Source organism: Somniosus microcephalus, chromosome 14 (assembly GCF_052327205.1).
Source record: "Somniosus microcephalus isolate GS21.2 chromosome 14, FLI_Smic_1.0, whole genome shotgun sequence".
NCBI lineage: Eukaryota > Metazoa > Chordata > Chondrichthyes > Squaliformes > Somniosidae > Somniosus > Somniosus microcephalus.
Genome location: NC_141000.1, coordinates 43,984,082 through 43,996,157, shown reverse-complemented (window position 1 = coordinate 43,996,157; position 12,076 = coordinate 43,984,082). Strand labels below are relative to the sequence as shown.

General features: G+C 48.4%; 1 protein-coding gene across 1 annotated transcript in view; it reads left to right on the top strand.

The window, feature by feature from the left end:
* ace2 (angiotensin I converting enzyme 2) overlaps positions 1-7,015 on the top strand; it is a 120,175-nt gene extending 113,160 nt beyond the window's left edge. The window contains 1 exon segment of the mRNA XM_086006522.1: positions 5,550-7,015. Coding sequence (XP_085862648.1) covers positions 5,550-5,685 — 136 coding nt within the window. The 3' untranslated portion in view covers positions 5,686-7,015.
* The last annotated feature ends 5,061 nt before the right edge of the window (positions 7,016-12,076 follow it).

Genomic DNA, 12,076 nt, shown 5'->3' with positions numbered 1-12,076 from the left:
GTGGGGATCAGTGAGGACTGTGGGGATCAGTGAGGACTGTGGGGATCAGTGAGGACTGTGGAGATCAGTTTGGACTGTGGGGATCAGTGAGGTCTGTGGGGATCAGTGAGGACTGTGGGGATCAGTGAGGACTGTGGGGATCAGTGAGGACTGTGGGGATCAGTGAGGACTGTGGAGATCAGTGAGGTCTGTGGGGATCAGTGAGGACTGTGGAGATCAGTGGGGCCTGTGGGGATCAGTGAGGACTGTGGGGATCAGTGAGGTCTGTGGGCATCCGTGAGGACTGTGGGGATCAGTGAGGACTGTGGGGATCAGTCAGGACTGTGGAAATCAATGAGGACTGTGGGGATCAGTGAGGAATGTGGGGAACAGTGAGGACTGTGGATAGCAGTATGGACTGTGAAGAGCAGTAAGGACTATGGAGAGCAGTAAGCTCTAAGAGGCAGTGCAAATGAGAGATGAAGCTGTTCCCCAGTTTTAAAGAGAAGCGCTATGAGGAACACTTTAATGCGCTAAGGGTTTTCAAACTTGAAAAGAGATATTTCAGAGGAGAGCTCATAGAAGCAAATAACAGGATTGGGAATGTAAACCAGAAATATTTCTGTTATGTCATTTGCAGGGCAAGAGGGACAAATATAGGCCAGATAGCAAGATGTATTTCCTTGCACAGAGGGTGAGCAACAGCTGGCTGGGATTCGCAGACAGCTCGTTTGAAGGCAGGCCACTGAGCTCATTTACGAAAGAGCTAGATGGTGTAAGGGTAGATGTATGGCTGGCCTGCTGGAGAATGAGATGGAATGGGCTGCAGGGTCTGCTTCATCTGAACCTATTTTATACATTTACAGCCTTGATTTCACTCCTGTTTAATCCCACTAACTAAGTGGCATGTGTTCATTTTAGATTAGCTAACACGTATACAATGTAGGTCGATAAATATCACAAACTATGTGACAATTAATTGTGCTTGTGTGCAAGATAAACATCGATACAGACTATCCCATGTAACTCAAAAGTTTGACGTATCAGCATCAAAACTGAATGGATGTAAAATCATGGGCGGTGTACCTGTGATTTTTGTGAGATGCATTTGTTTGAAGCACCAGATCGCAGAATCACCCCAATAAATCGAATCTAATGTTACAGTCGTTTCAGACCCACATATACTACATTCAGATTCTTCTTCTTAGGCAGTCCCTCGGAACCGAGGATGACTTGCTTCCACATTAAAAATGAGTTTGCAGGTGACTGATGAGTCCAATGCAGGACCTACAGTCTCTGTCACAGGTGGGGCAGACGGTGGTTGAAGGGGCAGGTGGGTGGGGTGCTTGGGTTGACGTGCGCTTGTCTTCTGCTTGCTCCTGGCGAAGAGACTCGAGGTGTTCGGCGCCTTCCCGGATGTTTCTCCTCCACTTTGTGCAGTCTTGGGCCAGGGATTCCCAGGTGTCGGTGGGGATGTTACACTTTTTCAAGAAGTTTTGAGGGTGTCCTTGAAGCATTTCCTCTGCCCACCTGGGGCTTTCTTGCCGTGCCGGAGCTCCGAGTAGAGCGCTTGTTTTGGGAGTCTCATATCGGGCATGCGGACAATGTGACCCGTCCATCGGAGCTGATTGAGCGTGGTCAGAACAAGAACACTGACGTTGGTGCGCCTATCCTGCCAATGGATTTGCAGGATCTTGCGGAGGCAGCATTGGTGGTACCTCTCCAGTGCTTTGAGGTGCCTGCTGTACATGGTCCATGTCTCTGAGGCATACAGCAGGGCAGGTATCACTGCTGCCCTGTAGACCATGAGCTTAGTGCCGGGTTTGAGGTCCTGGTCTTCAAACACTCTCTTCCTCAGGCGACCGAAGGCTGCACTGGCACACTGAAGGCTTACCAGTTTCAGATCACCAGAATTCACTCTACCATTTGTGTAGTGTTAAATGGATATTGGATTCACCAGCAAGTATTTGCAATTCCACCATATACTCCTTTACACTACGTGAAATGGTTTCCATACTCACAATATAGTCAGCCCTCTCCCACCACTTGTAATCGTCAGCAGAGCCTCCTCTGGGTTTTGCTGTGCGTAAACACATCAAAGAGTGACCATGCCAACCTTCCAGCTCTGGGTCTTTGTTTGGCTGAAAAGTTTGTCTTTGAAGCCAGTTCTCAGACAATGAAAAATCCACCTCTTTTGAACTTGGTCTCATCTCCAAAATGAGAGGGGACCCAGAAGAAATAAGAAACAGAGGAAGCAAAAGATTTAGAACTTCATTTTTTGGTGAAAAAAAATCTCGAAAGAAAAAGATACATTAGGTATAAAAAAAATCAAAGTAAAAATGGAAGAGATGGAGAACATTAAACGAGAGAATGGTGGAAATGGGGATAGCAGGGAGGTAGGGTCAAAGTTCTCGGATCACTAACGATAGCAACATTGTAAATGTGACAATGCAGGTGCTACAACTGGACTCAGTACCACTGAGATGGAGAGAAAAGTAACCTGAGTTTCCTGGTGCTGATCACTACCCAGTTACCCTGCTGGGCAATGTATGTGTGTGTGAGGAAAATGTCAGGCTGGGCTCTGATGGTTCAGTGACCTGCCAACTCTCATCCCGACTTACCCACAACAACAGCATTTATATAGCGCTTTAACATAGTAAAATGTCCCAAGGCGCATCACAGGAGCGTAAATCAGACAAAGTTTGGCACCGAGCCACATAAGGAGATATTAGGACAGGTGAACAAAAACTTGGTCAAAGAGGTAGATTTTAAGGAGTGTCTTAAAGGAGGAGAGAGAGGTAGAGAGGTAGAGTGGTTAATGGAGGGAATTCTAGAGCTTAGGGCCCAGGCAGCTGAGGGCATGGCCTACAATGGTGGAGCGATGAAAATCAGGGATACTCAAGAGGGCAGAATTGGAGGAGTGTAGAGATCTCAGGGAGGTTGTGGGGCTGGAGGAGATTACAGAAATAGGGAGCAGTGAGGCCAAAGAACTATCACTAGGCAGCAGAAAGCAGCTGCCTGTGGATTCAGGCCCCAGAAAGAATGTTGTTTCCTCCTTCCCTTCAGGAGAGCAGGAAAAGAAATTGTAAGGAATAAAGAACAAGATTGTGCAATGAATGGAAGTAGAAAAACCAGAGTGACAATATTGTCTCAGCCAATGAGTTGGAGGAGAGGTAGGACTTACAACAGGACACACAGCAAACAGTCTATTTAACAGCAAACAGTCTATTTAACAGCAAATAGTCTATTTAACAGCAAACATTCTACAGAGTCTATTTAAAAAGAGTTTCTATGAACTGCAGCAAACAGAACTCATGACCGAAACTGCAGCAACGTCTCCCGAGTAAAGCAAGGTGATTTCTCCTGCAAGATGCAGTGAGTGGAGGATTAGTTACACAATATAAATGATGTATGTAAAATCAGTCCCAGTCACTTACAGCTCTTCTCTTAGGCAGTCCCTTGGAACTGAGGATGACTTGCTTCCACACTAAAAATTAGTTCTCAGGTGACTGATGAGTCCAATGTGGGACCTACAGTCTTTGTCACAGGTGGGGCAGACGGTGGTTGAAGGGGCGGGTGGGTGGGGTGCTTGGGTTGACGTGCGCTCCTTCCGCTGTTTGCGCTTGGCTTCCGCTTGCTCCCGGCGAAGAGACTCGAGGTGGTCGGCGCCTTCCCAGATGCTTCTCCTCCACTTTGTGCGTTCTTGGGCCAGGCATTCCCAGGTGTCGGTGGGGATGTTGCACTTTTTCAAGGAGGCTTTGAGGGTGTCCTTGAAGTGTTTCCTCTGCCCACCTGGGGCTCTCTTGTCGGAGCTCCGAGTAGAGTGCTTGTTTTGGGAGTCTCATATCGGACATTTGCACGATGTGGCCCGTCCATCAGAGCTGATTGAGCATGGTCAAAGCTTCGATACTGGGGATGTTGGCATGAGCAAGAACACTGACGTTGGTGCGTCTATCTTGCCAATGGATTTGCAGGATCTTGTGGAGGCAGCGTTGGTGGTACCTCTCCAGTGCTTTGAGGTGCCTGCTGTACATGGTCCATGTCTCTGAAGCATACATGAGGGCGGGTATCACTACTGCTCTGTAGACCATGAACTTGGTGCTGGGTTTGAGGTCCTGGTCTTCAAACACCCTCTTCCTCAGGTGACCGAATGCTGCACTGGCACACTGAAGGCGGTGTTGGACTTCGTCATCGACATCTGCCCTTGTTGATAGTAGGCTCCCGAGGTATGGAAAGTGGTCCAGGTTGTCCAAGGCCTCGTCATGGATTTTGATAATCGGGGGGCAGTACTGTGTGGCGGGGGCACGTTGGTAGAGGACTTTTGTCTTACGGTTGTTTAGTGTAAGGCCCATGCTATCGTACGATTCGCTGAAGGTGTTGATGATGGTTTGGAGTTCGACTGTATACTGTAATTTGATGACAGAGGATGGGACGACCCTGGATCTGGACTGGAGGCGACGGAGGTTGAACAGTTTCCCGTTTGTTCTGTAGATTATTTCCACCCCAGCGGGGAGTTTACTGAGAGTGAGATGGAGCACTGCAGCCAGGAAGATCGAGAAGTGCATTGGTGCCTTGCTTGACCCCGGTCCATACGTGAATTAGGTCTGTGGTGGATCCGTTGGTCAATTTCATGGCTTGCATGTCGTCATGAAGCAGACGGAGGATGGTGACAAACTTTTGAGGGCAGCCGAATTTGAGGAGGACACTCCATAATCCCTCACGGTTGACAATGTCGAAGGCCTTTGTGAAGTCAAAGAAGGCCATGTACAGCGGTTGGTGCTGTTCCCTGCATTTCTCCTGTAGTTGACGCGCGGTGAAGATCATGTCCATTGTGCCCCTTAGTGGACGGAATCCGCATTGCGACTCCGGGAGGAGCTCTTCAGCCACTGGGAGAAGGCGATTGGGGAGGATTCTTGTGATGACTTTCCCTGTAGCAGACAGCAGGGAGACTCCTCTGTAATTACCGCAATCGGACTTGTCACCTTTCTTGAAGATGGTCACGATTACGGCATCTCTGAGATCCCCTGGCATGCTCTCCTCCTTCCAAATAAGAGAAATGAGCTCATGTATTTGCGCCAGTAGTGCTTCTCCGCCATGTTTTAGCGTCTCGGCGGTGATTCCATCTGCTCCTGAGGCCTTGTTGTTCTTCAGTTGTTGGATGGTCTTTTCAACCTCATGCCGGGCTGGGGTTGTGCTGAGGTGGTGACGGGTAGCATGCTGCGGGATGGAGTTGAGGACACTCGCGTCGAAGACAGAGTCTCAGTTAAGGCGTGGTTGACGGGGGAATTCCCCAATCATCTCCATTCTGGCCGGGTATAGTGGTGTCACTATATGCAGCCTAGAAAAACACATTAGAGAGACAGCATCAGCTGATGATCGAGTTTGTGCAGAGGTTCAGGCCCTGAAACAGCATATTGTTAAATGCTGCACTATTGATCTGCCATGTTGGTTATTGGGGACATTTCAAATTCTAAATCACAGTAGCAGTAAAGTAGATGTTTGCTGTGTAATAGTTGGATGTGTTCATTCTGAAGTAAAAAGCAATATTACTGTTTATTCCCTAATAATAGGAAGGCAAAGGCACAAGAAGCAGATGGAGATAATAATGAACTTCAGAAAACTCATGATTACAAGGAGATGGAGATTGAGAAAGGCATAAAGAACGAGGCTTTCATCACAGAAGAGCCATTGAATACAAAGATGTAAAGAATCACTTGTTTAGACTTTTCTCCCTAGCCCCAGACTTTGCTGAATACCCTTAGACTAGCTTTTTGAACTCATGGAAATTATACTTGAAGCATTTAAACAGGTTTAATTATCACAGTTAATGTCTGCTATTTCTAGCAACAGAATTAGTGCAAATTTTGCAAAGTTTTGTATGATCTCTGCTTACTCTGGACTTCACCAGTAGAAATTCGCCTTGGCTGGGGAAACAAAACAGGCGTATCACATCTGTCGCCCATTATACGCCCCGCCTGATATTCAGTTTTATTGAAGTCAATGGGACTAAGTATTGGACAGGATGTGTAACGGGCACCAGACGCGATACCGCCCAATTTGCGTCCCCGCCCAAGTCAAATTTCACCCCCCTAAAGTTCAAATAATGGAGCATACCTATTGGATCCCAATATAGATAGCAGTTCCTATCTGAAGCTGCTAAAACATGGCTCTGAGAAATCTAGAAACAAACAGCTTTATTGTACAATGTGTGGTCACTTTTTAGAAGCAGTATAAACATTCTAGTAGCTCCTCTAGAGCGTCAGTCGTCCTTTCCCTTCAGTGTGGGACTTTGCCTTGACATGGAAGGAGTAAGCACTCTGTCCTCAAGTGCAATGATAGAACAGGAATTGTTCCTGATCAAACAGGTCTACTTGCACTGGTCTGGACATGTCATCCACACATCTGATTACAGAATTCCTAAAGCCATCTTTTACACCAGCTGCAGTCCGGATATCGCAACAGAGGTGGGCGGATGAGACACTTTAAAGACACACCAAATGCCGCTTTGCAATCTTGCAGTACTTACTCTTACCCCGGGGAAGACAGCCACTGATAAAGCACGATAGCAGCCTGTCTGCTGGGTCACTTTGAATGAATCTGAGGGTGTAAGAAAAGGTTGACATGCATCAGGCTCACAAGGCAACTCATTGCCCACCTCACCCCACTCCCAATGCCATATGTGCGGCCAGGATCAGGCGCTTCTCCCACAACGTCTGAGATCCATCCGCCATTGGACGAGAGACTATACTGCAAACTAGAGAAGGGTCATGCTAGTCCTTAAAATGTTGATACCTGCCACACACAAAAAATGATTGGTGCAGTAAGGATCAGTAACATGGTCAAAAGATCCCTAAAATGTACAATGCGAAAGTTTAAGCTAGGTTCAAAGCACCTTCCCCAATCACAGAATACACTGGATACCACCGGGAGTTCAGCCCTGCTTATTTACAACAGTCTAGGCTCCTTTCATTGTAACAATGCTCATTGAATTTACTGTGATGGTTCCAGATAAATAAAGATATGACAGTGCCCCATTCTTTGATTTACCTGGATTAATGTTTTATTGTTTCCATGGTAAATATACACAGACTCTACAAGTCATTATGGGGGCTAATTAGGGCAGTGTAGCACCCATTTTTTAGGCACCACACAGTCTCCTAGTGCTTGAAAATGGGGTCTGAGATGCGCGCGCGCACTTCTGATGGGAAGTGCACTGGATGCCATCTTGGTAAAGGAGTTTCCTGCACGCACCTAACAACTGCAGGCAGCATGCAGAGTAGGCAGATTACGACATCAATCAATGTGCATCGCTGATTTGACACCAGCACTGCCATTTTAGAGCTCCTTACTCCAGTCTATACTCTGTCTTAACCTCACACAGCTGAACACGATGTTAAACAGCATGACGGACCTCCCACCAGTGCTATTTAAAGGGATCATCAAATTCTTACAGGTCAGTTGCTGGATTAATTCTTCTGGCTGTTGTACGCATTTATGGAGGGTTTCTATACTTGTCTAAAGTTTGAAGAGTCTACAGGGAGTGGTCTAACTGGTCTTGCCATATATTTTTTGTCATTTAAAATATTGTGCTGCAAGAAGTTGCTTCCAGACATGGGTGGCCTGGTAGGGCTTCCTCTGGGAATGGAGCTTAACTGAGAGAATGAGAAGAGGCCACGCATATCAGGACAAGCTGCTAGAAAAGGGAGGAAGGGGGTGGGTGGAGAAGGGCTCTTAGCAGGACGCCATATCCACAAAAGGTCTTCAGGGAGAAATTCTCTTACCTCAACTTCAACGAGCAACAATGCTTGAGACGTCTTCACTTCACTAAAGAGGTCACGAGTGAAATCTGCCAACTGTTGCAGCCATAACTGCAACCTCAAAGCAGGGCAAGGATCACATTGCCAGTGGCTGTGATGGTGACCATGGGTTTGCATGGATTGCAGGCTTCCCCGTGGTGCAGGGTGCCATTGACTACACCCACATTGTCTTGCGTCTGGCTCATGTGAACTCAGCCATTAACTGAACTGAAAGGGATTCCACTCTCTCAATGTCCAGCTGGTGTGTGACCATAGGAAGCATATCATGCAGGTCAATGCCCGGTATCCTGGCAGCAGTCATGGTGCATTAATTTTGCAGCAGTCCTCTGTGCATCTGCATTTGACCCACCACGGCTGGTTACTGGACGGCAATGGTTATCCACTCATGACATGGCTCAGGACTCCGGTCCAGAACCCACGCACATGTGCTCAGCAGGCCTACAGTGAGAGCCATGATGCCACGAGGAACATTACAGAGGACACCATTGGCATCCTTGTGCAATCCCATAGTCTGTCTGGCAGCACGCTGAGCTTCCACTGCAGCACCCAGACTTTGGGTGGATGCTGCTTGTGCTGCAATGGAAGCTGAGAGATCGGCCATCAGGCGCTGCATCATGATGGGTTCCACAGGTGTGCTGATGGAGGTGACCACCTGGTCCATGTTGGAAAGAATGGACTTCAAGCTCTGCGCAAAGCCCTGTGCCAAGTTAGTGCTCGACTTCTCCATACTCCTTGACCTGGCGCTCAGGTTTTCTGGCAGGCTTTCCAGTGCACCAAACATTAGGGTGTGTACACCTAGCAGCCTTCTTCTGTATAAAAGCAAAAGGTGCAACGCCTGCCCTTTTACATCCACCCTTCCCACTGTCCAGGGCACCAAACACTCCTTTCAGGTGAAACAGCGATTTACGTGTACTTCTTGCAATTTAGTATACTGTATTCGCTGCTCACAATGCAGTCTCCTCTACATTGGGGAGACCAAATGCAGATTGGGTGCCTTCTGGACTCAACATAGAGTTCAACAATTTCAGACCATAACCTCTGCCCCTATCGTTTTTTTTCCATTTATTTTTTTTCTCTCTCCCACATGGCAGCTGTATTTCATTCTGCCAGTGCCATTTACACTTCATCTAGAGCCATCTTTTGTTTCTTAACTTGTCCCATTACCATCTCCTTTTGCCTTGTACCATCTCTTAATCTTTCTTATTGGCCCAGAAATTCGGCTCTCCCCGGGTGAGTACGCACGGGGTACTCACCCGTAGGCTGAATGGAATTGCCGGTTTCCTGCATGCACTGTGCATGCGTGGGAAACCGGCACTTCTGATCCTCTGAACGAAGAGGTTCAGAGGTCGAACGCGCGCGCAGGGGAGGCTGCGTGTGCGCTTTGAACTTAGTTTTTTTTTACAGGTTTTCACACGAGGTTAAGCCTGCAGGATTTACACATTTAAAAAGCCTGCTTTTTGCAAGGTAAGTGGTCAGTTAATTAAAATTAAAACATTTTTTCCACAGATTTATTATTTTTAAATACTTTAAAGCAAGGTAAGTTTATTTTTAGCCCTGTTATAATATAAAATTAATTTTTTCAAAAATTTAAATTATTGTTTAAAATAGTTATTTAATGTAATTTATAGTTTATTTAAAAAGTGTGATTTAAAAAAAAAATTATTTGAAGGTTTACTGCTATTTTGGGCCCATAGTATTTATAAGTTTTGACAGGTCTACCTGTCAATCTTATGAATGGGCTTTTCCCTCCTCTGATTGGCTGCCCATGGCTCATGTGATCCCAGGGGACGCATCGCACTAACTACGCCCCTGGGACACGCAAGCACAGCGCGCCAGCAGCTGGTCCAGGCCCCGGAGCGGAATTCCACGGGGCCCGACAGATCAACTGCCGGCGCGCAAGGTAAGTGCAGGTCGGGGGCTTAGACCCGCGGGAAGCCCCCGACCCGAATTTCTAGGCCATAAATGTCTCTTAATCTCTCCTGCCTTCAGACCTTCCCTTTTGTTCTTTCCTCCCCTCCCTCCTTTCCCTGCCCCTGCACTTGCTTAAAAACCTGTTCCATCTCCAGCTTTTTCCAGTTCTGATGAAGGGTCATTGACCCAAAATGTTAACTCTGTTTCTCTCTCCACAGATGCTGCCTGACCTGCTGAGTATTTCCAGCATTTCCTGTTATTATTTCAGCCTTCTTCTGTAGCCTGCCCCATCAAAGTCCTCATCTGCGTCCTCTGGAGCAGAACTAGTGTGAGACTAGTGGTGGCAAGGGATGTCCCCTCATACTGGCCAGGTTATGCAGCATGCAGTAGGCCACCACAAATCTTGATACCCACTCAGCTGAGTACTGCAGGGCTCATCCAGAGCGGGCCAGGCAGCAGTGCTAAGTGTGTACGGGTGAGGTGAAGCATATTAATTGAAGAGCTGAGTCCTGATTGATAGAGATTGCTGGTAGGTGGGTGATGCAACTCCTATGCATACACTGAGCAGTGTGTGCATAGGAGATAAATGCATAGCAGAGAGAGGTGCACAGGAGAGAGGGGCACAGGAGGGAGGGGCACAGGAGGGAGGGAGGGAGGTGCACAGGAGAGAGGGACTCAGGAGGGAGGTTCACGGGAGAGAGGTGCACAGGAGAGGAGTGCACAGGAGAGAGGTACACAGGAGAGAGGGGCACAGGAGGGAGGAGCACTGGAGAGAGGGGCACAGGAGGGAGGAGCACTGGAGAGAGGTGCACAGGAGAGAGGGGCACAGGAGAGAGGTGCACAGGAGAGAGGGTCACAGGACAGAGGGGCACAGGACAGAGGGGCACAGGAGGGAGGAGTACTGGAGAGAGGTGCACAGGAGAGAGGGGCACAGGAGAGACGTGCACAGGAGAGAGGTGCACAGGAGAGTGGGGCACAAGAGGGAGGAGCACTGGAGGGCGGTGCACAGGAGAGATGGACTCAGGAGGGAGGTGCACAGGAGAGAGGTACACAGGGGAGAGGTGCACAGGGGAGAGGTGCACAGGGGAGAGGTGCACAGGGGAGAGGTGCACAGGGGAGAGGTGCACAGGAGAGAGGGGCACAGGAGGGAGGAGCACTGGAGAGGTGCACAGGAGAGAGGGGCACAGGAGAGAGGTGGCTCAGGAGAGAGGGGCACAGGAGAGGTGCGCAGGAGAGAGGTGCACAGGAGAGTGGTCTGCAAAGGGCTCAGGAGTCATCTTTGGATGAGGAGCACATAGAAGAGGACCAGGAAGATGAAGGTGGGGCAGACCAGCCAGACCAGCCACTTACATTGCTGTTTGGGATGCCCTAGTATTGTGATAGTTCACCTGGTGTGAAACATAACAAATGAAATCCTGTGGTCCACTCCCACCACCAGGACCAACCCCCCTCACTCCACGATAGCAAAATACTGCAGATGCTGGAAATCCGAAATAACAACAGAAAATGCTGGAAAAACTCAGCAGGTCAGGCAACATCCGTGGAGAGAAATTTGAGTTGACGTTTCGGGTCGAAACCCTTTTTCAAAATTGGAAAGAAAATAAAATAGTTCGAAGGCAGGGCTGCGATCGAACAAAAGAAGTAAAAGAGACAATAAAAGGTATTTGAAACCAGAAGAGATGGTAATAGGCCGGTGGAGACAAAAGACAGCTGAGATTAGGTGTGAAGTGTACTGGCAGATAAGAGACAGCTGCCAGGTGGGAGAGAGAAACAAAAGGAAAGGGGGGGGGTGGGTGGGGGGAAAGGAAGACCCAAAACAAAGAGGTGGAAAAAATTATAAGTAAAAAAGTAATAGGGGCCGAGGCTATGATCTGAAATTGTTGAACTCGATATTGAGTCCGGAAGGCTGCAAAGTGCCTAATCGAAAGATGAGGTGCTGTTCCTCGAGTTTACGTTGAGCTTCCATGGAACAATACAAGAGGCCAAGGACAGTGAGGTCCGAGTGGTGAATTAAAATGACAGGCGACCGGAAGCTCGGGGTCACCCTTACGGACTGAACGGAGATGTTCCGCAAAGCGGTCACCCAACCTGCGTTTGGTCTCCCCAATGTAGAGGAGACCGCATCGTGAGCAGCGAATACAGTATACTAGATTGTAAGAAGTACAAGTAAATCGCTGTTTCACCTGGACAGTGGGAAGGGGGGAGGTATAGGGGCAGGTGTTACATCTCCTGCGCTTGCACGGGAAGGTGCCAGGCAAAGGGGAAGGGCTGTTTGGCGTGATAGAGGAGTGGACTAGGGTGTCTCGGAGGGAGCGGTCCCTACGGAATGCTGAAAGGGGAGGGGAGGGGAAGATACGTTTGGTGGTGGG